Genomic DNA, 25,180 nt, shown 5'->3' on the forward strand with positions numbered 1-25,180 from the left:
CCTGCCAAAATTAGAAGGGAAACCTTATCTATTGCCAGAATCACTGCTGAGTGGGGGCAGAACTCACCAGACCCCCCGGTAGGGTGGTCTCATCAGCATCCTTGAAGTATGGGCAGAGAACACGAGACCGTCTACCCATATTTATCTTTCACTTAAAAAAATAAATGTTATCAGTAGCTTTATAGGAAATGAACATTAGTATATGCCTATCATTTGCACATACGCAGACCCATGTAAGTGTGTAAGCATACACACACACACACACATACACACATACACGGGGGGAGGAGAGTCAAATTTTGTTTCCCGACACGAATGCAGACTCAAGAGTCTCCAGAAGGACCAGATGTCCCGGCAGGAAGACTCGGCGATGAGGAAGGTAAAGCACATACCTGCTCTACGATCATCGCTCCCAAGTCCCGGAATATCTCATTCAGGTCGGAGATGGACTGCACGATCTGGCGGATCTCCCGCTCACGCTCCTCCACCATCAGCGTGTTCTGCTCCACCAGCACCAACTGGTCGTCCGTAAAACCCTAGCGAGACAAGAAGCACCGGATTTGTAGCTTTAGATTCTCCTCTTCCCCCACCAGATGGTACACTGTACAGCTGCAGATACCATCTAAAGACCGAATTCTGAAAATATTTCTATAAAGCACATAAACACAACACATAAGCACTTATTTTTCCCTGACAGGAAAGATCCGAATTCCTAAACAAGCAGGACGGTCTAAAGCACTAGGGGCCAAAGCAGGGGACACGAAGAGAACCCGTCTGCGGCTATGCAGGGCCGAGCAGCAAAACCACAGGGGGTGACCCTGCACTTCTCTGGGTTCTTCCCAACGTGCGGTGTGCAGACTGCTTTCCCGAAGGTTCTGGAAGGCAGATGGCAAGGCCTCCTTGCAGCCTACAGAAAGGAAGGAACAGTATGGCCCCCATGACTGTTCTTCCACCTGCCGCAAAAACAACCTGACGGATGTACAGGTCAAGCAGCGCTGCCCCATCGGCATTGCACGGAAGCTACAGGTCTATGAGGAGAAGGAACAGAACGGAGCGCAGATGCACAGCAGCCCGTCTTGCAGCCCCTTCACGTACCCGGTCATAAAGAGTATTATCGTCTCCATCATCCATTAGTGGTACTGATGTATCAAAAAAATGCTGGGATCTTTCCTCTCGATTCTTCATGCCTATCACAGATAGGAATTCACTTTACTCGAGTACGTAAACCATCCTGGTTACTGTTCCACCATTAAAAAGGGGAAATCTAGAGTAAAACTCAACAGTCAAAATGGAGATATTCTTAGCTTTAAAAGGAGCCTATCTCCAACAGAGGCGGGGGGAGAGTCAAGGGTTATAAACAGGTAACGATATGCACGCACTGAGGGTTATTCAAGACAAAAACCACACTGTACACATGTACAACTCACTTGATGCCAAGTGAGTGACAACGGGACACTTAAAGCCACCTGAGAGACTCTAAGTGAGGCAGAAATATTTAATCTAACTGCTGCTACAAAGCATTTTTTAAAAAAAATCAGTATTTCTCTCTAGAAGCATCTCTAGCAACAATTCCAAATGGCCCTAATCAAATTTCAGAAGTATTGAAATTAAAATACAAATATGCCAGTTGTTAAAGGGAGGGGGAACTAGGCTTTGGTTTTTGTTTTTTCGGTATGTGGGGAGACTACTGATTATAGTGGCATCAAGAAAACCTGTTGATGAGGTAATTCGGATGCGGCTGTGGCCAACCAGACTTCCCACTGTCTGGAAGCAAAGGTGGGCTGAGTGGGTCACTAGTGCCAAGCAGCCAGCAGCCAGGGGTTCGACTGCTCCCAGAAAGGGTTTCCAGGCGCTTGCCTGCTTCAGTCGTTATGGAAATAGAAAGCTTTCACGTCATCACAGCGGATTTCACCTCTTTGTTGGCAGCTTCCCCCAACCCAACATCTGGAGAGCTACAGGCTTCACAGACGTGCTGGAATGATTCTCGCACGATTCTTGAAGCCGGATGCTTCGCTGCTTGTGGGCTGTCCTGACAGCCTGTGCCCAGCCTCCCGTGGGAGCCGCTGGGGGCGGGGGCTCCCGCGGGCACCAGAAGGTGTGAAGCTCCCCCAGGGGTCATCATGGAGGGCGGAGGAGGAAAGGGAAAATGAGCAGCGAAAGAGAAGGATGAAGACCGAAGCGGTCTGCGGTCCCCACGCCGGCATTCTCGCGACCCCCAAGCCCTCAGAGCAGCCGGTGACACTCACGTTTGAGGTAGCCCGACTGCGCGCGCCGGAAGCCGGTGGACAGCTCCTGCAGAGCCTGCGCCAGCGAGGCCACCACGTTGCGAAGGAGCCGCTCCTCCTGCTCGGAGCAGGCCCTGCGCGCCCGGCTGGGCAGAGCCTGCACGGCTCGCTGGCACCTGTGGAAGAGCTGGGAGGACAAGCCCACGGCTCGCAGCGGGCCGGGAAGGGGCCCCGAGCGCCAGCGCCTCCGCACGCCCGTCCCAGGGACGGCAACCGCGCTGCTCACGCACGCGGACCTCGGGCAAGGGGACCAGATCAAAGTTGCCGGAGGCCTCATCTACATCCTCAGAAAGACCCAGCCAGACGGGAACGGATGCTGGGGGCATCTTCTAATGCGTCGTCACGTGTTGCCCTGCTGTTGTGATCTTCTCACTTAACCCCCATGCCCACCCTGGGGCAGGCATTAATATGACTGTTCCCATTTTATAGATGAGAACACCAGAGTCAGAGGGACGAGAACCATGGCGTTGTTACCTTGCCAAGAGCTGGAATTCCAACATTCCAACACCCAGGGCTCTCCCAGAGCACCCAGCCCCTCCACTGAGGATCACAACCAGGAGATGCACACAAGTAAAAAATGTAAAACACTAGAGCTCCCACACCAGTCAGATTACTTAAAAATTACTCAAGTTGAGCATTTTACAAGGAATTCTTCTAGGGTACTAAGTTCCTCGAGGTACTAATACACTCGAGTCTTGGGCAACAGCTCCCGATCTTTTCCGATTACGAAGACCATTTTTTAACATGAATAATTTGTAATCACTAGTACACAATTAAAGGCACACACTTCTAAATCCGTCCACGGTGGTATCTACTGACAACTGAGAAACCCAGCCCCATTCCTCTACAACACATGCTGATTCTTGGGGAGGAACTCAGGGCCTCACGTCCCTTTGTGAACTTGGGGTTGGGAAGTGTGATCTGATTTAGAGTCTGCACCACGTAATGGCTTTTGAGAGGGTCATGAGAAGGCTGGGAAATGCCCGTCCCCCCTGGGGTCTATCTCCATCCTCACCTGAGTGATCTCTTGGGTGGTGATTTCAATGGCGTGTTCCTGCTCGCTGCTGTCATCCAGGGTAGGTCTGTTCAAATGCTGGTCGTGAAGGCTGGCTAATTCCTTCATCTTCTGTTTGATCCGGCCGACATCATACTGTATCTAAACAAATGAAACCACCAGGACCCCACTGATGCCCGCCAGGCGTCGTGGGCCTCCCAGACCATCAGCTGCACTCGAGTATAGAGCGCAGGCTTCGGCCGACCTGTAGGCTCACTGACGCATGAGCAACTTTTCATTCAAACACCCCCCTCATCACACGGTTCTTCAGTTTCTCTCTATAATCTAGGTAGTCACTCCTAACGCCAAGATCGCGCGCGCACACACACACCTCTTCTTGGGGTGTGTGAACTGAATAAACCTAAAGCAAAGTATTTCCAGGGACACGCACTCAAGCGTAACGGGGTCAGTCTTTGCGGCAGAGAGCGTAGCAGACGTCGGCATCGTAATGACTTAAAGAAATAAGAAAGTATGAAACTAACATTCAACTTACTTCATCCACTCCGTCCACCCATTTCGGAGGTGATCGTTTTGTCACGCCAATTGCTGCTTCTGGATCTAAGCTAATGCCTGACACCAGAGCCATACGGTCATCAGCGAGCTACGGGGAAATAAAGGGACATGAAAAAACATCATTCAGATTCCACTCCGATAGGCAAACTCTTACACCCTCTTAAATGTCGCTCCCTAAGAAGACAAAAAAATGGAGGAGTAAGTGCACTTGCCTGATCATAAGCTTGCTCTGAAACTGCTAGGATTTGGGACTGTTTTCCTATCTTTTCATGCACCAGTTCTTAATTTTCTTGGACATACTTGTGAACATGAATTTGACTTGATCTGGCTATAGAAATGTAATAAAAAAAAATCAACAAAAGATCCTTAACAGAAAGAGCTCTTAGTACTAGTACTGTGTAACAGACGACGGCATGAACCTCAAAAGTGAATGCGATCAGATACAAGTTAAAAAAAAACCACTAGGTTACAAATGGACTCAAACAAAACGTTGTTCAACAGGAGCGAGGTTCACTCTCACACATTTAGCTTATTTTGGAAATGGGGCTGATCCAGTTATCTTGGTCACAAGATCATTAACTGTGTGTTAAAATCTGTGAAAGAACTGCCTAAAACGATTAGCAAATTACCCACCATTTGGCAAAAGCCGCCCTGAACAATCTGCCCGCGGTCCTGCCTGCCGCGTCCTTTCTTCAGCTCAATGTCCACAGGCAACGTTTTCACTTATTTTGAAATGATACCGAGAGCTCCTGTTGATTTTCCCTGCATAAGACACTGCCTTAGAAAGCCTTGAAGATGGGGAGGGTGATCATGGATCTGGCTTGGTTAAGCTGTTCTCTTGCCTAGAGGCAGTGAACAGGTTCAAAGAAAACCGAGGTGCCTGCAGAGCTCAGAATTTAGAACTGCCAGTTTCCAAAGATCCAAATGATGATCAAAAAATAATGGAAAACAATATATAAAAGTCTTGTACAGGTAATACTTTGTAAATTTTCTAAATCATACTGCAGAATTGGGTGAAGAATTTATATTGCTTTTCTTCCCCCTTCCTTGCATTTATCTAAATTTATTTTTTCATTCATTTAGCAAATACTTGTTTGCTTTTCTAATAAAGGAACGAGGCAAAAGTTAAAAATCCACAGATAAAGAGGAAAAACAGAACGTAAGGAAAAACCTACATTAAAAAAATTCTTCAAGTAATAAGCCCTAAATCCTGAACAGTTTATAGCAAAATTCTTACAAGCAAACTGGGGTCTTGCATCTGCCCCTGCCCCTCCACCCCTCGCCCAGTTCTGCCCCCAGGGGCTTAGGGCCTTCTGCGCATTCGCAGATCACACCGTGTGCAACGACCCCACCGAAGGGACCAGAATCCTCGTAACTGCTCCTGGAGCGTCTGTGAGTCGTGATTAAGGCACCAGCATTCCGCCGCTGTGTGGACCCTACAGGACCACGGTGTCATCTGCGGTTGTAAACAAACCGTGCATCATCCAACCTGTGCGATCCAACCTGCGCGATCCGGGGCTGAGTCCGCGAAGCTGTAGCCCTCAGGCGCGGCTCATTTTCCAGAGCTCCCTAATAGGGATCTTACGTTCTTTGTATTGTTTTAGTCCTCACAGAAACTAGGTGAGCTAGGAACTATTATTCCAATCTGTAAATGAGGAAACTGAAACTCAGAAAAGTTAAGGAGCTTGCCCAAGGTCACAAAGCCATCCCGGGACAGAGGACCACCCGGCGGGCAGACTCCAGAAGCCCCATCTACTGCACAAGCTGCCCGGCACTTTGGCAGGCCCGGGAAACAGAACTGCAATTTGTTAAGAAAACAAATCAGGACAACAAGCCTCCAGATTGAAACACAACCAGGAAACACAGTCCTCAGCCCCAGTCCCCCCAACCAACGGTGCCCGGGACTACAGGGCAGGCTCCCAGGGAGCGCACAAGCGAAAGCGGCCTCCCTCCCTGACCCTCTGTGGACGCGGCGATGAGGGTCAGACTCATCCTAGACAGAGCAGGACAGACAGCAAACAGCGGAGCTGTCTGTTCCTCCAACTCCTGCTCCGAAGTCCCCAGGAGGTGCGCAACCTCGTGCAGGGCAGGGGGACCGGCCATGCACATAGCGGTGCTGGACACAGAGCCGTGGGCCCGCGGGAGCAGAACGGGAACCTCCACCTTCAGCTCTTAAAACTCAGCAAGGCCCAGAGCTGCTGCGGTGCCTCCTCACGGGCAACACTGCTCTCCCGATCCTGGCTTATCACCCAGCCCGCTATGTTTTATTATTGTATCATTTTCAATGGCGTAATAATTTGTTTTATTTATGGTTTTTAAACTCAGGGTCTCACTTTGTACTGTTTTTACAAACATACTGAACTAAAAAGATACAGAGATGGTATTTATCTAAATTTATCTGGATAGTAATTAGTATCACTTTAGCTGAAACTAATGAGAAACTGTCAGATGAGAAAAGTCAGTTGAAGTGGATTCACCTCTTTTCAGCAGTACTTAATTTTACTCAAGAGCTGTGTTCCCCCCAAAAATGCATGTAAGTTAAAACTGGGGCAAACACATTTCTCTTTAAATGTTCTAAGGAAGCCTGCTAATGAAGAGACCCCCGCCCATAGGGGACAGATGCCAGCAGGCCAAGCTGGCCCTAGCATCCCCTACACTGCATCAGGGTTTTGCCAACTTGAAAAATGGGAAAACCTGTCCCCTCTCTAACATAGTCTATAGCCATGCTTACCGTGAAAAAGAAATTCAGCAGTACTTGGACGAAATGTGTCGTTTATTTTATCAGTACAAACTTAAAATTTAAAAAACCACATTGTTTTGAGAAGAAGAAACACAACTGAAGATAAATGTCAATTATTTGAAACAGGAACAAAGATGAACATTAAAAAAATATATTTTAAGTGCAAAACAATCACCCTTTCAGTTTCAGAAACCTCACTTCACATTTGAGAACATGTTTTCTTATTTTTTTAAGACCAGGACATATCAGTTTTCAAGCTGCCATTCTAGTCAACACAGGCTTTAAAAATGGCCAGATTTTTAATTCTCTTTACTCATCGTTGCTGAATCTCAACTTCGTTCCCTCTCTGAATATAGCACATCGGCCTTTAAAGCTTTTCTTAAATGAACTTGTGCTTCTCAAGTAAAATATCTTCCCCTATTTTTTGAATTAAAAAAAAAATTTAGTGAAAATTATACTCATAAGAATTTCAGAATTCCTGTCTCTGATTTGTGGCTCTGTCCTCCGAGAACTGTGGGGGTGTGCGACCCTAACCCAGGGTTGCCAACACGGGAAAATTCCAAGAGAAGCTCAAAACAGCACACCCAAAAGGCTTCTTTCCCTCCCCACCAAAAACGCTTCTTACTAGTCTCACTCAAGTCATCTTTCGCCCTTGATGCACTCTGGACGTCGACATTCACCCCTAAAAGAGCACCAGACGGTATGGACAAGCTCTTGATCTATGGAAGGAATGCACACACACACACAGACTCTTATAAATCTGGCTGCTCCGAATACAGAGCCTCCCTACTCTTAGAAAACCCCGAGTTAGTAAGATTAAGGACAAGGCAAAGCCTCTGTTGAGATTAGCATGGTCAGACACACTTCTCCTCCCACTCCCCCCGCCCACGACCCTACGTCTAAAAATAAAATAAATAAACTACGTTCAGTCATAATACATTCGCAACAAGAAACAATACCCACAATACTGGATTGCTTGTGGCAATGAACAGTTAAAAAGTCCAGAAGGGACATTGAAAATTACAGCCCGGCCACCCTCGCTTCCACGTGAGATAATGAGGAGCGCACACGATGAAGTCAGGCCACAGGCATAACTCAATCAAGGGATGTCAGCACTAACGTGTGTTTTTTAAAATCTGTGAAAGTCTTAAAATAGTGATTACTTTTTCTGGTTATGAAACAATAAATGTTCAAAACAGACACCTTTTTAAATATACAAAAAAATACAGAAATAAAAAATAAGAGAATCACACCATCCAGACAGATATAAATGCTGCTCGTTTCACTGATTTTCCTTTCTTCTCTAATTATTACACACGTCCTTAAAAAAAATCAGTAGGGAGCAATGATGGCCTGAGTTGTCGGTGCTGCCCTTCCACTAAATTGACCTCTGTACCCCAACAAGTCTTTGGAGGGGACTGTCCCCTGTGGTACAAATATGGACAATGAGCCCCTGCCTCCTCCCTACCACCGCCGGCTCCCCCATGACAGACATTCTCAGCAAGTGACCAGTGGGCCCAGTCTGGGGCCCCCATGTCCCCACTGTATCACTCCCCGCTGCCCAGGCTAGGTGGTTTTGAGAGCTCGACATTTACTTCTTGTAATTTTTTATTATGTCCTATTATGAATTTTAAAAACCCAACAGCGTGGGAGATGACTTTGTTATAGAAGAGGAAGTAGGTGAGAGCAGGCAGCCAACGAGAGGGCCGGAGGCTGCTCTGGGTTTAAGAGTACAGATGCCGCACCTGGTATTTCTGGAGAAGGAAGAAGAGCGGCCCCCCAGGCCGCAGACTTTCAAGCTGATCTAAGTAGGAGAATGACAGTCTAATGCGGACACACGACGGAGCGCCACCGGCTAGGATGGCTTTACTCCGGGAGACCCAAGGGATGTAGTCAGCAAAGTCTGCTCAGACCTCAACTCCAAAGGGGTGTGCTTCCACCTACCTCACGCCCAGGACCAGGGGGTCACTCTCACCACTCCCAGAAGGCACGGATTTGCAGTCCCCCCGCAGCTCCAGTGAGGCAGGGCTCTGGACCTCCTTCCCAAACATCCCCAGCCCCTACCTCAGCCCCCGGGAATTTAGCTGTAACAAGTGTACAATTATAACTAGCCGGGTCAACAGTACGTGGACGGAACGAAGTAAATAAAATGCAATTCTGGAAGCTACACTCCATATAAGACGGACTGGGTCTGGACAAAGGACACGAAGGGCCAAGTGAAGCACTCGAGAGCACCAGGCGGCCCCGTGCACAGGGAGGGGACTGGGCTTCGAGTCCCGAGAATTCCGACAGCACGCGAGCTGTGTGTGGCGAAGGGGCTCTCCACGCAGGGTCTCTGGTGACAATGTGGAGAGCCCCTTTAAACGCCCAGAAGCTAAGAAGAAAAGCAGAAGGGCCTGCTAGCTCCAACAGTGGAAGGAGGAAGACTGGAAATCGGCTCAGAGGGCCAACCCTGAGTGCCCCGACTTTAGATGTGCTCCCCATGTGGACAGTGGTCAACGCTTCTTCAACCCAAGTTGTCCTGTTGTTATTGTCCCCCATCGCACACTCCCCTTTGGGGGTCGTAAGACCCGTATCTCTGAACTGTTCAACAAGGGGGAACACCTGTCCTACAAGGCCTCCTCCCTAAGCCCCAGACCTTCACGCCGCTTGAGCCGGTCAGCAAAGCCAAGGGCCTCCTGCCGGCCACGCTCCGGAGAGGCTTCCCCTCACTGTGTGCGCTGCAGCCGCTTCTCTCGCCCGGGCCCAGGCCGAGCGCTGGCAGGGAGGCCATGGCACGTGGCTCAATGAGCTACCCGCTTCAGGGTGGCTGCTTTTTCATCCTCACTGTTTTTTGATGACAAAAGTAACACATGCACATGTTTTAAAACCAGATATCCAACCTAAGGAAAGGTAAGCGATGAAAGGAAGTTTCTCCTCCGTCCCGGACTTTTCCCGGATCGTGTCCACTGCAAACTGTTTATGGTGTCTCTTCAGAAACCTTCTAAGTACACACAAGCACCAATGTGAGTCCTTCTTCTCTAAATCAGAAACGAGAGAGCGGGAATCCCCTCGCGGGTGCTATCTGGCCCTGGGCTCCTTTGCTCTCAGCCACGGTCGGGAAGCTCAGGGGGCTGCGGCCCGCGGGGAAGGGCTATGCTCAGTACGAGGGACGGAGCGTCAGGACACGGTCTACGCACTTATTTCAGCAGTGAATACTGAGGTTGTTCCCTGTCTGTTGCTATTATCAATGAGTTAAAAAGGATTTTAAAGCCTACAGGTAGATAGTTATCTTCTAGTTAGGAGCCCCAACGGTTTTGAAGATCGTCAACCTAATCCCAGCTCACTGGTCAGACTTCTAATTTTAAAAAAAAAAACGAAACCAAAAAACACCCTCCTCCATTACTCCTTCTAAAAGGTCTACCCTCGGGAAAAATATTTTTACCCCTTTGCTGCTGAAACGAGTGATGGAGACACAAAATGGACAGCCACAGTTCAATCTCCTTTCTCCTCGACCCTTCCATTAGCGCTTCTAGAATAAAGTGCTAGGAATATGCACCCTCTTCATCTTCTGGGTGAACTGTCAGTAAGTCAGGAAAAGGCCAAAAGTGTGCTGCTGGGAAGGGGGCAGAAAGCAGACCCTGCACCCCCCAGCTCAGTGAGCACACACGGAGGCTCACCGGCCTCTCCCCAAACACAGGGCTGTGAAGCCTCCTGGGCAGGTCCACGGGGCCCGAGCCCTCCTTCCTTTGGGCTCTCCCCAGACATCACGTCCTTCTGTACTCCATGTGAGTTACACACGTAATCCTAAAAACAATCTAGTTTTTGGAAGTTCAAGAAAAGGATCCATCTTTACTGCTGCCAAAGTTGAGACACATTCCTAAGAGCAGTAAATAATAGTTCCTTAAGCCCTTCCCTAAACCACCAATTTACCTGGTGTGAAAGCATATTAAATAAATCCTGAGGATTAAATTGTTAAGCACAACAATTATAAGTAATCAAAATAAATGCTAAAATATATGTAAGCTCTGTTAGCGTTCTGTCTATGACCAAAGACTTCAGGAAAAATCCGACATAATTTTATTAACTAACATACAAAAATATTCAAAACACAATACCTCATCCAGCTCCTGAAGAGACATGTCGTTCCCATCGGTCCCATCCAGTTAGGGATCGCAGAGAAAAAGAAGGATGGGGACAGACAGACAAGGTATGGTCAGTCGAGAGAACACTGATCTTAAGCAACTCTAAAGCAAACTAAAAATAAAGATCGACTAACCCAGGCATTTAAAAAATCTTCCCCTTTTGATTGTTCCTTTAAAAAAAAAAAAAGCTACATCAATATATATTTTTCTTTATTTACTGTGATTGTTGTTTCGGTGAATGATATAGGAAACAAACAATAAACAGCTGTAAAAATTAAAATACAATAGACAAAATACACTTGCTTTAGTTTCACTAAAATATAATGCCAATCTGTTTCATAAATATAAACTATCATACACAATATTCTAAATTTCCCTTAGGAAGATTAAAAAAAAAAAAAAAGAAAGCAAAGCTAAAATGCAGTTTCACTGTGTCAAATACATGTACATTCAGCATGTAAATCAGCCCTGCAAATGCAGCAAAATTAGAAAATGAACACCCCACAAAAATCATCTATGGCTGTATTCAGATAATATTTGAGTGACCACACATGTAAGGTCTCTACAAATTCAATCCCGCAGACACGGCTTTACCCGTGGTAATAAGCAAGCCGAGAAACCATTCTTCCCCGGAGAGAGACACAGGTGGTAAAAGAAAAGAAAAACTCTTCCCATTTGCTTGCCGTATAGTATTACTAGTCTAGAAAGCATATAGTTATTTATAAACTATTAGAAAAGCAAGTAAACAAAACAAAACAAAAAGATAAGGAGAGATTTTTTTTTTCCTAAGGGGGTAGGAAGGAAGCAGCACCGGCAGCCAGAGAATTAAGTTTCAATTTAAAACTAAAGGTCCTTTTTCAGATCAACATGGAACTTTATCTTCTGAACAGATATTTACTAATGATGGATAATCTACACAACTGGGTCTTTTTTTCTTTTGTGTAGTATTGATCAGTGAAATAATTAGTGGTACATTTCAATAATCAACTGTGTTGTTTTTTTTTTTAATGCTTAACAGTAAATTTAGAAAATTAAAAACACAACTTCCTTATTTAAAAATTAATAGTGCAAATGAAACTGGTCTATCAGGGCCAAAATATTATTAAACAATGACAGTAATAAAAGTATAATCAAGCAATATTCCTCCATGTAAAAATTCAATTAGCTGACATTCTAGAAAGCTGAAAGTCCTCTTCATTCCTTCCACAATTTGCTTTGAGAGCAAAGTGAACTATATTTACATATACACCCTGCCGTAACAGGAGTACTAGAACATTTTAACAGAGAAGATAGTGTCAAATGGAAATCTGATTTAATTACCTTTTACTTTAAAAAGAAAAAAAGAAAATGTTTTTATTTTTTAAAAGCTTTAACATTTTCATCAAGAAAGCACTGAAATGTTTGTATTAATAAAACAAGGCACAGGGCAACCCCCTAACTTTGGGGTCTCCGTCTGTCCATCTGCCTGTTCTGCAGCAGCTCCTTGGCATCTGATCTTTGAACAAAGTGTCACTGCAAACCACGGTTAAGATCTCTGCCACTCGGGAGCCTGTCCTCGATTATTAACCAAGCACACACACCCTGATCTTTTGGTTTCTACAATTATTAGTTGATAAGAGGTGAAATCAGAATCACCGGCTAGGTAAGACTCTCTCTATGGCAAGTAAGAAAACTAAGCTTCAAAATCTATAAATCCATTTCCCCAATCTCAGAGCTTAATGGCAGAGATGAGGACAGACCCAGGTGTTTGGGCCGCCTTCCACCCCACCTTCCAGCATCTCTAATTTTATTAACAATTCAGGGAATTACTAGCCATAGGCAGCTACTACATACCACATCTGGAATTAAATTCAGAAGGTCATCTTTTCAAAGAGCACCCCCATACCCCACCCCGCCAATCCCATTTTGCTATTCAAAAAGAGAAGGCCTTCAAAACCCCCCCAGCCACCAAATTACCAGAAAATTCTGTCAGGACCCAAATTAAAACATTTAGAATTACCATCAGGAAAAACCAAAACACAGCCAAATGAAAACACGTTACTACACATCATCACCTTCTAAATTTTACAATGTCTAAATCTAGGTTTCTGACCTGCTCATGGCATATAATCAAGCAAATATTGAAACTCCAAGCAGCATGTGGAATTTATAGTCTAAAGAACTTTCTACATAAAACTGAAAAGTAAGTGGAAACCCATCTGTGTTTACTCAGGAAGTCTGGGAAAGTTGAGCAAACGGAGTTGGAAGCACAGGTCCATGCTCGAGTGCTGTGTACTTTATTTCCGTTACTGCACAAATAAAAGTTTGCTTCACTTTTATCCAACAAAGTGCCCTTATTCTCAAATAAGCCTCACTGCTCAAAGGGAATCTTTAGAGGCAGGAAAGCAAATGAATCTAAAGAGAAATATACAATGATTTCATACTTGGATCCTAAAGACAGAGAATTAATTTTCCAACAGACTCAGTGTGGACGAGAACCTTCAATACGCTGGTAAAAATGGACTCTGTGTGGTTGCTAACTGACATACAGAAGATGCTAGCCTAGTGCAAGAAAAAGAAAAAAAAAAAGATTTAAACAATGGGTTCTTCCATTTCCCAGGACCTGCGTCACGAGTCTTGGAAAGGCAGCCAGCACTGCTGTGGCCCAGTGGGTTAGCACGGGCCTCTGGAGCCAGGCTCGCCCGAGGACCCAACCCAGCACCCTGACTCGCCAGGCGGGTGGCACTGGGCGAGCTCCCTGACTCCTGCAAACCTCAGTTCCCTCATCTGTCTCATGAGAAAAACAACAGCACCTGTGTGACAGGCCTCTGTGAGGATGAAATGAGGCCACACACGGAAAGTGCCCGCGTGCACACAGCCCCGGTGCCAGGCACACAGTCAGCTCCCAGTAAGCCTTGGCCAATATTACCGTCAAGACTGAAGAAGGATTTCAGATTTCCTACAACCTTAGTTAATCCTGAGTATCATTTTTTCCCTTAAAGCATACCATGTTTCATTAAAAATAATGTGCTAGTTCCAAACTAATCTAAGACCAATTAACCCCAGCTTCCATTTACAGATTGGGCGTTATTTTCAAGCAGAGGGCAGGTCAAGCAGCCAACGCTAACCTGTCGCTCCAATCCCTCAATCAGACCAGTCTCAGATCAAAGCAATCACGCACCTCATTAGACGGAACAACAACTCAACAACTACGTTTCATTCATTTAAGACTTGACACGTTTTTTGGAATGATGGTTTTACTTTGTAAATTCATATCAGCTACTTAAAGCCAAGCTGCCTGAAACTGCTTGAATGGGGGGGGGGGGTGTGTGTGCCTTAAAACCTCCCCCTGGCCAAAACAATGTCAGAGTTATTTCTGCAAAGCACTGGAGCTGCTTCCCGGGATTTCTGCATGAACCGGGCTGATGGGCACGGGGACGCTGTGGACTATGTCTCCTTTTTAAATGAAAGCTAGGGCTGTGTGCTGGGCCAGGAGAAACTGTACTGAAACCCTAGAAATCACCTAACTTAAGCCCCTCAACTTATAAATAAGGCAAAGACGTCGGAAGGGTTTAAAAAGCTTGCCTACAGACACATTCTGGGTCAGCCGCAGAGTGCAACGACTAACTCTACATTCCCAGACTTCAAGTCCTGCGCCTGCCTTTATTTCACACCTGCCCTTGAGGCACAGCGGCGACCGGGGGAGCCCACACTGAGGCCCAAACACAATGAATGAGAAATGCCAACCACTGCATTTTGCTCCACATCTAAAAATCAAACCCCAGTCTGTTTCTAACAATTTGTTTTACCAGTATCAGTACAAGCAAAAACACAATGAAGTGGAATTTTGTTCAGTTCTGGGTGGTAAACTTGAAAAAGCACACAGAAACACTAGGTTTCATTCACAGGCAAGAAACTTAACCAGGCTGTCTGAGCAGGGACTGCTGAGCTAGACGGAGAAAGCTCTCGGCAACGCGAAGGCTGCAGGGTTATCGTGCAGAAGGAAGAGACTTCCCGTGTCAGAGACCCCGAGGGCCAGCACCCGAGCTAGGACCACAGGACACAAGGTACAGAGTTGGGGTTCATATGGGCAAAGACTTTTTTTGGTAGCACAAGAGGTGGGATGACTGGCTGCTGGAATTTCCTACAGCCGCCACGGAATGTGGTCAAGGAAGAGAGGCACAGGGGTTATCACAGAGGGGATGTCGGGTCAAGGACCTTTATGTCTCTGCTGGCCCCGGGGACTTCGTTTTGTTGCTGTACATCCTCCTTAAATTCCTGCTTAGCTGTGACATATTTGCCTGAACGCTGCAAAAACCTCTTTCAGTATGCATGTATGTAGGTACGCACAATAAGCCCCCTATCACCACCACCCAACTTCTGGGGGTTTTTCCCCCTCCAAGTAGGATGCAAAAAAAAAAGCATGTTTAAGTTTCTTGAATGATACGGCTTTAGGTGTACTTGGTTTTGAGGTGTGAGATACACACATGCATACAACTTGACAATTTCCACAGCTTTTTCCTTAAATAAGGATGTGAATGTTCAGATTTAAAACTTGAAAAAAAAAAAAAAAACAAAACCCAAAACCCCCAAACTATCAATTCAATGTGATTTACTGATTTCTTTTGGGTTTTGTGTAAGGTAACACATACACACTAAAATCAACTTCTACAGCTTTTTCTAACTAGGAACTAGAAAATTCAGGTTATGATTTTTTAAATTAAGTTAAACTCTAAAATTTAGTTGCTTCCTTTTTAATTACCCAAGTTTTATATATTTGCAAATTGCCTCCTTTTAATTATTTTTCTCATGATTTTGGTGAACTGTATATATCTTTTAAGTTTTTATTTATAATTTTTCAAACATATAGAAAAGTATGTAAAATGGCATAATGTCACCCCACAGAGTCCTCAACAGGCTTAAAAATCAGTAATACTTTCTCTTATTTGTTTCATCTGGGGGGGTTAAGTATATAAAAAAGTGGCATTTTAACATTTTACTAATGAACATTTCAGTAGGTATCTCTGATAAAATTAACAGACTTAATTGTAATTAACTCATCATTACTAATATCACCTAAAACCCAGTCTATTTTCAAATTTAACAACTATGATTTTCTTTGATTTGCTACTCGGTTATGAAATTTCCAATTCAGAAATGAGGTGTTAACATTTCTATGAGCTAGATATGCAGAGAAAACACTGCCTAAGTTATTTGATCAAGTTTTAAAAAATTGTGTTAGACATGGCTTTCTTCCCAAATGTTTACAGCACTTTTCCAACTTCCAGAAAAGTCGAAAGAATTATACCCTGTACTTAGTCATGTTAACACTTGCCATGTTTGATTTTGTGTGTGTGTGTGTGTGTGTGAACCGTTTCTGTTGAATCAATTGTAAGCAAACTGAAGATATAATACTTTGCCCCGGAACGCTTCAAAAAATCTGACATGCCATGTGTTTTTCTAATGTGCACAAAAATATGAATGTGTATTTTCTTTTTAAATTCTAACTTAAGCAAGCCATTTTTGTTTAATTGCAAATTCTGTTTTTTAGATCCTCTGAACTGAGTACAAGGATATTTTACATGATCTGATTGCTTACAATCTGAGAAAAATTCCAAATAGACTAATCGAGGTATGTAGTATTTTAAAAGGTAAAATACACAGAACATATCTTTGAATGTTCTGAGATGTGTGTATTTAGTCTGATCCTGAAATCTATTTTCAAGAAATTGTCTGAGTTTGCTATACATATCTGCACCTTTTGTTGACATGTCTATTTTTCCGAACTGTATACTCCAGCCATCCATATTTAATTATCTGCCTTAGCTTTTATATATATATATGTATATATATATATATATATTTTTTTTTTAATTGCCCAACGTAGAAAACCATTTTTAAAGATGCAGTTTAAAAAAGCTGCCCGGCTTAGACACCAGGTTTTTAAAATGTCTGATTTAATAATTAATAAAAATAAAAGTCTCATGTTACCCAATGGTTCAGGGCATTTTGAACCTTATATACGATTAAAAGTTTAAAAGCAAACAACGTTTTTCAATAAATTAAAACTGATACCTTAGAAACATTAATGTGAGTTTTAGTTCTGTGGGGTTTTTCTCCCCCAACAGTAGCATAAAATCAAGCCATGTAAGGAATATGTAATTTTGACATCTTATTTGATAAAACTAAAGTTCCATTGAGGAGTTTTATTCATTCGGTTTGTACTCTCTAATTCTTGGCTTATTTCAGAACCTTCTTTCCAAAATCTGCACTGGAATTAGCCTGCCTCCATTTACACTTATTTCAGTAGAATAAGATTTCTTCAGTTAGCATGCAGGGAAAAAAAAAAAAAATCACATTCTTAAGTAAATAAAAATCTAAACACACCCCACCCCTGTTTTCTACGCTTTTAGACCCGACTACACTATTTTATTCCTGCAACTGTTCACACGGCTTGGAACAGTTTTTCTACAGGAGCAATATGGCCAAAGGCATGTTCTACTTGTGATTTACAAAAAGGAAAAACTGTCTTTGTGGACGGTCTTCCCGTCCCCAGGACACACGGCACGATGTCCCGAGGCATTCAGTAAAGTCACAAAGGGAAGAAATGAAGCAGCAACATGGTCCGTAAGCGCAGAGAGAACCGTGAGGCGCCCCAAGCTGCGCGCCTGCCGTGCAAGTCCGGGTCGGGTGTGGGGTCGCCGCCGCCCCTCCCGCCGGCCTGCGGCAGCGAGCCCCGCTCCCAGCCAGCTCCGTCCTCACTTTCCCTGGTCGGGCGCCCGGGCTCGCGGCCTCGGGCGGAGCGTGCGGACCCCTCGCCCCGTCGTCGGCGCGCGGGCGCCGAGCCCCGAGGGAAGGCGGACTTCTGGGAAGAGCGACCCGACCAGCCCCGGCCCCCGGCCCGGCCTCCGCGGCCCCCGGCACCGGGTCGGAAAACACGGGCGTTCGGCAGGTCAGTGTTCACAGACGCACCGTGGGTTTCGGCGGGGGTGGTTTGGTTGGAAAGTTCGGACGGAGGGAAAAGCGTCACGTCCCGCGTGGGCCACGGGACACGACGGCCCCGGGACCCGCCAGGCCGGGGACGCGGCCCACCGCGGCGGCGAGGCCCGCAGGAGAAGCGGGTGGGAAAAGCCGACGACAAACCAAACCAACCACCCGCACCCGCACCCGCACACACACCCGCACCCGCACACACACCCACGCACCCGCACACACACCCCCGCCCGCACCGCCTCCTCGTCTGGGGGGCGGGGGGGGGGCCGTGCACTTGCGAGGACGGCGGTGCCGCGAGCCCGCGACCGGCCGCCGGGACCCGCGCGAGGCCCCGTGTGGGGGCGGGAGGCGGGGGGAGCACGGGGGGGGGGCTGAAACAAAACGAGACAAAAAAGGCTTCGGAAAGGCCCCCAGTGCCCCCCCCACCTTCGTGTTAAAACATATGTACATTGGAGGCGGCCCGTGGTGCGGGGCCGGCCGCGGCGGGGGCGGGGTGGGGGAGGGGCGCGGAAGTGAGCGGGCGCGGGCCGGGCCGGGCCGGGCCGGGCCGGGCCGGGCGGGGCGGGGGGCGGGCGGGGAGAGGCGGGCCGGGCCAGGCCCGCGCCGGGGGGCCTGGCGCTTCCGACCTCGCTCAGCCTCCTGACTCCCATCTTGTTTTCTCCGACAGAGACAGACAGACAGACAGACAGGCAGAGCCGCGGGGCGCGCGGCGCGTGTGCGAGGCCGCCGGGAGACTCACCGCAGCAATGCTACGTGAATGCAGAGGGCTGGAGGTGGTGTGACTACTCACTTGCTCGGCTAACAGCTGCCGGGTTTGGATGGAATTATTCCGCAACAACAAGAAAGCGTCGGTTAAACGCCTGGTGGCCATGGCTCACCCTCGGGGACCCCCCGCTCGGGCCCCCCGCCCACCGAGCGTCCTGGTTTTGTCACTTTCTCTCTCTTGGCCTGGCCCAGGCGGCCCGCCCTGCGCGGAGACCCCTCTGGACAAGGCCCCGAGCCCAACAGGCGCCGCTTTGCGCCTCGCCAAAGCGCGGAGACCCCTCCCCAAATAACCAGCTAGGCTTTCCAATTGTCTGACTCCCCCTACTCAGGCCTGCCTTCGATCTCTAAGCACTTGAATCCCCCCAATCCTTGCCCGGCTGGCCAACGTCCCAGAGACCCCACCCCAATCCGACCTTGGATCTACAAGCGTCTAACTCGCCAATCCGGCTCTGGGCTGGGAGGCCCTGAAGCCCCCTACCCCCCTTTAGGCTCGGAGACCCCCAAGGGTCTGTGCCCCCTGCCCCTAACTGGGCTCGCAGGCGTCGAGGCCCGGCCCCCGAGGCCTGCCTCTGACTCAGTTTCCCCCCGCCAGAGGCCTGGCCCAGGCCTCCTTTGGACAACCGCGGGGCAGGCCTGGGCCCTGAACTCCAGGGCGCCTGGCCCTCCCTTCCTGGGCCTGGTGCGAGCCGGCTAAGGCCCGGGCCCCCGACCTCCTGACCCCTTCCCTTTCTGGGCGGCCTGGTCCTCCACTGCCACAGCGGCCTGCCGGCCTGCAGGAGGGCAGCAGGGCCTGCCTCCCCGGCCTCCTCACTCCTCTTCTCCGGCTCCCTCCATCCCCGGATCTGACTGCAGCTCAGCCCCGGGCCGTTTCCGTGCTGTGGTCCCGGGTTCTGGCGTCCCCCCGGCCCTCTTCCTGTCCGTCCCTCGCGAGTGCCCCCCTGCGACGTTCACAAGGCTTGCTCGCAACGTTCCGGCCGCGGGAGCTCCCTGCTCCCCTGCCCCAGGGCGCGGGAGCGCTCCGCCCTCTGCCCGGGGCGCTCCCGGGGCGCCCGCTTTCCCTTTCCCAAACTGGGCCCGGGCCGGGGGAAGCGCACGAGCGGGGCGGCCTGAGCCTCAGAAGCGTGGCCCCCGGCCGCACACGGTCGCCAGGGGCCTTGGGCGCACATTAGAGTGGAGCCGAGCGGCAGGCAAATTCGCGCCCCAGCAGAGGCGAAGTTTGCGGCGCGCGCGGAGCCGGGGCGGGAGCGGAAAAGTTGGCGGCGACTGCCTCTGGAGGCCGAGCACGCTCCACTGCAGGCGGCGGCTCGCGCTCGCCGGGTTGGTTTTTTTTTTTTGTTTTTTTTTTTTGTTTTTTTTTTTCCAATTCTGAGAAAAGATGTATCCGAAAAACAACCAGGAGAGGAAAAAAAAAAAAAAAGCCGGAGCCGGAGCTCCAGGCCGCCCGGGCCACGCCGCCGCGGGCAGTCGGGGGTCGCGGGGGGCGCCGGCCCTCCCCGGCGGCCGCCTTCTGTAGAGGGCACTGCAGGGTCGTAGAATTTCAAGTGGAAAAGTTCCCCAAACTTGGACAGCCCCCACCCTGCCCCTGCCCAACTTCTTCCTTCGCAGCGAGCCCGGGGCCGCGTGCTGGGCCTGCCGCCGTCCCCGCTCCACGACGAGCCCCGCGGCGCCCCGACGTCCCGCGGGCGGCCGGGCCGCCCTGGGGTCCGCACCCCCGAGGACCCGGCGGGCAGGGGCTCCGCGGGGCTCGGGCCTCCCGGGCCCCAGCGCGGCGAGCCGGGGTCAGCCGGGCGGCCGAGGCCCGAGCCCCGCCGACCGTCTGACCCGGGGCCGCCCCGCGGCCACCCCGAGGCCGAGGCCCGAGCCGGGCGCGGCGTGGGCCCGAGCGGGCCGGGGTCGCGGAGCCGTGCGGCCGCGCCTCCCCGGGGCCCGAGGGGTCTGGCTCCGGGGCCGGGCGAGCCGGGACCCCCACCGCGGGAGTGCTCGGCGGGGCTCGGCCGTGGGGTCCCCGAGGCGGGAGGTCGCCCGAGCCTGGGAGTGAGCCCTCGCGCCTCCGTGGCTCCTGCGTTCACGCAGCTTTGCACACGCGCGTGTCTGCCGGGTTCCCGCGTGCCGAGCGCGGCGCTCGCGGCGAGAACCGGCGGCCGCGACCCGCTCCCCCGGCAGCGGCGCCGAGCCAGCCGCGGCCCACACTGCCCGCCCGCCCTTCGGGGAGCCCTCGGGGTCCCGGGCCGGGGCGACCCGCGCGCCCCTTTGCTTTTCTGCGGGAGAGTGTGCCTATGGGCGCCTGTGACACTAAAACGAACGTTAAAAACCCCGCTGGGGAACACAGCAATGCACCGAGCGAAGGACGCGAGCGCGCCGGGGAGCCGGGCCGGCGAGCTCGCGGCAGGGAAGGGGCTGCGCTTGCGGCGGCGGGGGGCGCGGACCCGGGGCTGCCGCGCGGCGACACCCAGCCTCGCGGCCCGCCCCTCCCGATGCCGCGGCCTCGGCCGGAGCAAGGCGGCCGCTCCGGGGGCGCCGACCCCGGCTCGTCTCCTGCGCGGGAATTCGGGGAGCCGGGGTGTGCGCCCCCGGGCTTCGCGCCGCACCCCGGGAACACTGGCGCGTCCGCCGAACGCGGGAGCGTGCTGTCCCCGCACGCGGTGATGTGACCCCAGGCCGGGCGCACGGCCAGGCCCCCACTGCCCCCTCGGAGAGCGCGTATTGTGCAAATCACAGCCGAGCTGGCCTTTCGGCAGGAACATCGAATTAGACCCGTGGTCCGCGCTCGGTTCCGGACTTGTTTACTTCAGCTCGGCCTCTCCCGGGCTGGACCGCGAGCCTCCTCGCAGGGGCCCAGTTTTATTCATCTGTGTTCCCACCGCCTTCTCACCAGGCTTGGAACAGGCATGTTTTTCAAACATGCTTATGAATGAATGAGAGACGTGCGCTTTAGTCCCCAAGCTCTGCGACCTCCCTGGACTGACTTTGAGCCTTTAAAGCCCTTATCTTTTAAGAAAGGAAAAAAAAAAAAAAAAAATGGAGGGTTTTAATAATCCTTGTAATCTGTGCCCTGTCTGCCTCTCTGGGGCTGTCGTGAAGATCAAGTGGGACGGGTGACAACGTTTGTAAACCATCAGATGCCGAGCAAATAGCACATAGGATGCTGATTAATTTCGCCCCCTTCGCTGGGAAAGCTTTTAACGAAGTAATTCTTGGGCTTGTTTTTCAGCCGATGGTGGTCGCCCTTCGTGGTCAGTCTTAAATATTTATCGAGGGACAATCCCGTTCTTACATTTAGGAAATCAATCAGGCTTCCATTTCTTTGAGAGAAATGAACAGTGCTTGCACACATAAATAATGGAAGAAAAATCCTCGTATTCCCAAAGCAGCCACCCAAGCAACCCAAGGGCCCAAGAGCAGGGAAATCACAAAGCATCCATGAGATCGGCATAGCAACTCAAAGGCAGCCTTGCACAGCTCTAAGCCAGCCGCATCCAGGCATGGGACTGTGTGCGTGAAATAGTGTTAAGTGAGAAGCAGAGAGGCACGCTGGAAAAGATGGTGTCCGTGTACGCCCTGACCCACGTTGGAAGGGGAGGAGGGTGTAAATCATTACATTTGAATGTTCCTTGGCTGCTTTATTTTCCTGTCAAGTGGCTTAAGCCTGATTTTTTTTTTTTTAAGCATTCCCTCATGGCCAAGTATGTGTTTCCTTGGAATTGAAATCTAGGTTGATGGTTTTATATTTTAAAAGCTTTCATTGTGACTCATTCTTGGCCTGGGACAGGATTCTCTAATACTCAAGGAGCCTGGGTGTCCTGTTTCTTGGGCCTCGTTCGTACCCACTTTCTAACGTTTTGCCAGGGGATCCAAGAAGTCACTTTTGGAGACAAGTGTTTCATTGTCTTCCTGTCGTCTTAATCGGTACGGAAGGGAACCATAAACATGGAATTTCCCGGCTGAAGCCAGATGACGGCAGGGACAGAAGGTTTTCAAGTGCTGACAAGTTAGTGGTTAGACAATATCGGTCAGCAGTGCGAGACTCACATCCTCTGGAGAAGAAGCCGAGATGAGACAGGGCTGGGGAAGGCCTGATTCGGGCCCAGCATGTAGTAAGTTCTACCCACATGGGCAACGGGGTTTGTTACTGGAGCTGTCTTGCCAACACACAAAGGCTCTGCTCTCCCTGGAAGGGAGCAGCTCCAAAGAGCAGGGCATCGTGGCGGGTACTGCATACTCTCCCAGCACATCTTCAAGATTCCTGTTCTGCGGTCTGGGAATCCAGATGTGCCCACAACCCTGCACCCACGTGGAAGAGGGGTTCAGCAGTCTCAAATACACACCTTTTAACTTTGACCTTCTTAGTGCCTCTTAAAAGACAGATGGTCATTCTTTTATCAAGACGAACAGCAAAAACCTCATAAATATCTCCTTTGCACAGATCTGACACAACAAGCAGATTCTGGCCAGATTTAGGAAACAAGAGCTTTCACGTTCTGTCTCCCGGAATAGCTCTCGAGACCTTGAGTGTCTCCAGCCTCAGACTAGCTCTGACCTCAGCCACCACGCCCCTCCCCAGCGGAACGACGCTGGGCAGAGGCAGCAGACTCCATTATATCAGGTTGTAACACCAACATTTCAGTTCAATGGGCATTTCTCCCAACCTAGCAGTGGCCGCATCCGGCTTTTCCTGGGCGCTTCTGAAACGGGCAAAACCCTTGCCTTCAAGGAATTTGCAATCTCCACCGACCCCGCCCGCACCGCGCCTCTAACCCTCTCTCCACCACCGGCCTCTCTTCCCCTCCATCCACCCCCCACGCTGCAGACATGGTGACCTTTCCAAGGCGCAAACCTCATCATGTCACTGCCTGATTGAGGCCCTGAAACAGCTCCCTCCGGCCCACGCCGGCGACGCTCAGCAGAAAACAGGTGCTCTCTAAGCCGGGCCCTCACTAATAGTAACTAATGACGGTCTTTTCATGGTTGGCAGAAAAAAATTAAGTTAATTGATGGAATAGTCTCCGTTTTAAGTGTTTCTCCCCTCACTTTTCTTAAGCCTTTGGTCCCTTCGACCACTTGGCTATATTGGATTACACTATAAGACTATATCTGATTTGTCCCAGAACCATGAATTTCATTAATTTTTCTTTTTTTTGCACATAGCAACATTTCCTGGTGTTCTGCCTGTGGCTGTTTTGTTTTCTCAACATGGTGGAGTGTCCACGGGGACAGGGACTTGGCATTCAAGGCCCTTCCCCACAGGGCCACCTAAGTGGTGAGCTTTTAAGTGCCTGGATTTCGAGTCTTGCCCATCGGCTTAGTTAAGCTTCTTCGAGACTTAGTGCCCCTGTCGTGTGGTGTAGTAAATGTCTGTGGCATGGACATATACATGGATTTCTAGAAAGGTGAGATTAAATATAGCAAGTACCAGATGGTCAGTGTCCTAAGTGGGGGACTGTCTTCCCCCCATCGCTTGCTGTCCCCACTCACCTAGGCTCCTTCTTGTGACTCAGGCCTCAGACCACCCCAGATGAAGTAGCATCCACCCTCTGACCTTGCCCGTGCCATTGGGAAAGGACTGTCTCCTCTCCCAGGGCCCAAGGCCCACCACCCCATGGGCCCATGTTCAGTCAGCTTCAAGACTCCATCAATATCTAACCTCAGGGATTTTGGTCTTTGAGGCCAAGAAAGAGACCTCTTTGGTAATAGTTCATGCCAGCAAAGCAAATCTTCTTCACTCTTTTTTTTTTTCCCCTTCCAGGATGATGTTGACACACGTGTACTAAAATAAATCAACCTTTCCATCTTAACCATCTCCCTTGGCAGGAACAATAAGTTGATGTGCCAAGCCAGGGCTGACCTGTGTGACTCAGCCCTCGAAAGCTATGAAGGAAATCATTGTGTTTTCATGGTAACAGGTTGTAAGACCCAGCGAGCTCGTCCACCTCCTTTCTTCCCATGGCTGTAGCCGCTGACCTGTTTGTGGGTTTCTGTGTGGTGTGAGCCCAGAGCTGGAATCTGGTTCTCGCCCGATGCCACCTTTGTAACCGGCCTTTTCTCATTAGCCAGGTAACTTTGTATGCATCAGCAGTCCCTTGATCGCAAGCCACAGAACCCAAATCAGACTGTCTTAAGCTTAAAACCAAATGTGTCAGCCCAGGTGACATTAAAAAAAAAAAAAAAAGAAAATCAACCTAAAAACAAAACAACAACTCAGCAAAGCTAGACCTGGAGGGTACATGAGATCAACAACACTCCCTCCCTCGTTCAGCCTTGCCTTCCTCTGCGATAGTCCAGGCTCAGGCTCGCTCTCCCCGGGAGGTAGCAAACTGAGATCTGGAAGCTCTGCCCTAGTGTTTCACAGCAGAGCAACCCCAGAGGAAGGACCCTTCTCTTCCCTAATGAGCCCAACAGAAGTTCTAGAATTAACTCACATTGACCCGCCCTGAGTCACCTTATCTCTAGACCCTGACGCCTCAACTGAGGCTAGAAAGTAGCGATCATCTCATCAGTCAGGCCTGGGTCACGAGACCACCTCTGGACTCGTGAAGGTGAGGGCGGCAGGCTCAGGGCCGCCCAGACGGAATGCACGACAGGTTTGCCTTTTTGGAAATCAGGGGGTTGGACCCAAGGAAAGGGATGCTGGGCTCTCCGATGCAACAGATTTCTGCCTCAGGCCAGTTTTCAATCCACACTCTGGGCCCTTTCCACACGGCCATCTGCCCTTCCTGGAACTGATTCCCCG

General features: G+C 49.7%; 1 protein-coding gene and 1 long non-coding RNA gene across 7 annotated transcripts in view; one reads left to right on the plus strand and one right to left on the minus strand.

Annotated features, from left to right (window-relative positions):
• STX16 (syntaxin 16) overlaps nt 1-19,404 on the minus strand; it is a 33,452-nt gene extending 14,048 nt beyond the window's left edge. Inside the window, exons 1-7 of one of the 6 annotated variants that reach the window (XM_059134766.1) lie at nt 18,428-19,404; nt 10,690-10,701; nt 3,833-3,940; nt 3,301-3,441; nt 2,247-2,412; nt 1,096-1,187; nt 393-536 (exon numbers count right to left, since the gene is read on the minus strand). In XM_059134766.1, coding sequence (XP_058990749.1) covers nt 393-536; nt 1,096-1,187; nt 2,247-2,412; nt 3,301-3,441; nt 3,833-3,940; nt 10,690-10,701; nt 18,428-18,559 — 795 coding nt within the window. In that variant the 5' untranslated portion in view covers nt 18,560-19,404. Of the gene's footprint in view, nt 1-392; nt 537-1,095; nt 1,188-2,246; nt 2,413-3,300; nt 3,442-3,832; nt 3,941-4,064; nt 4,181-10,689; nt 10,702-18,427 lie in introns of those variants that run through there. The other 5 variants (XM_059134762.1, XM_059134764.1, XM_059134763.1 and 2 more) reach the window with 5 other exon arrangements.
• LOC131808609 (uncharacterized) lies at nt 14,529-19,790 on the plus strand. The gene is made up of 4 exons (XR_009344850.1): nt 14,529-14,762; nt 16,247-16,327; nt 17,109-17,647; nt 18,356-19,790. It is a non-coding gene; the product is annotated as an uncharacterized LOC131808609 (long non-coding RNA).
• Nucleotides 19,791-25,180: the final 5,390 nt, after the last annotated feature.

This window comes from Mustela lutreola, chromosome 9 (genome assembly GCF_030435805.1).
Source record: "Mustela lutreola isolate mMusLut2 chromosome 9, mMusLut2.pri, whole genome shotgun sequence".
Lineage (NCBI taxonomy): Eukaryota > Metazoa > Chordata > Mammalia > Carnivora > Mustelidae > Mustela > Mustela lutreola.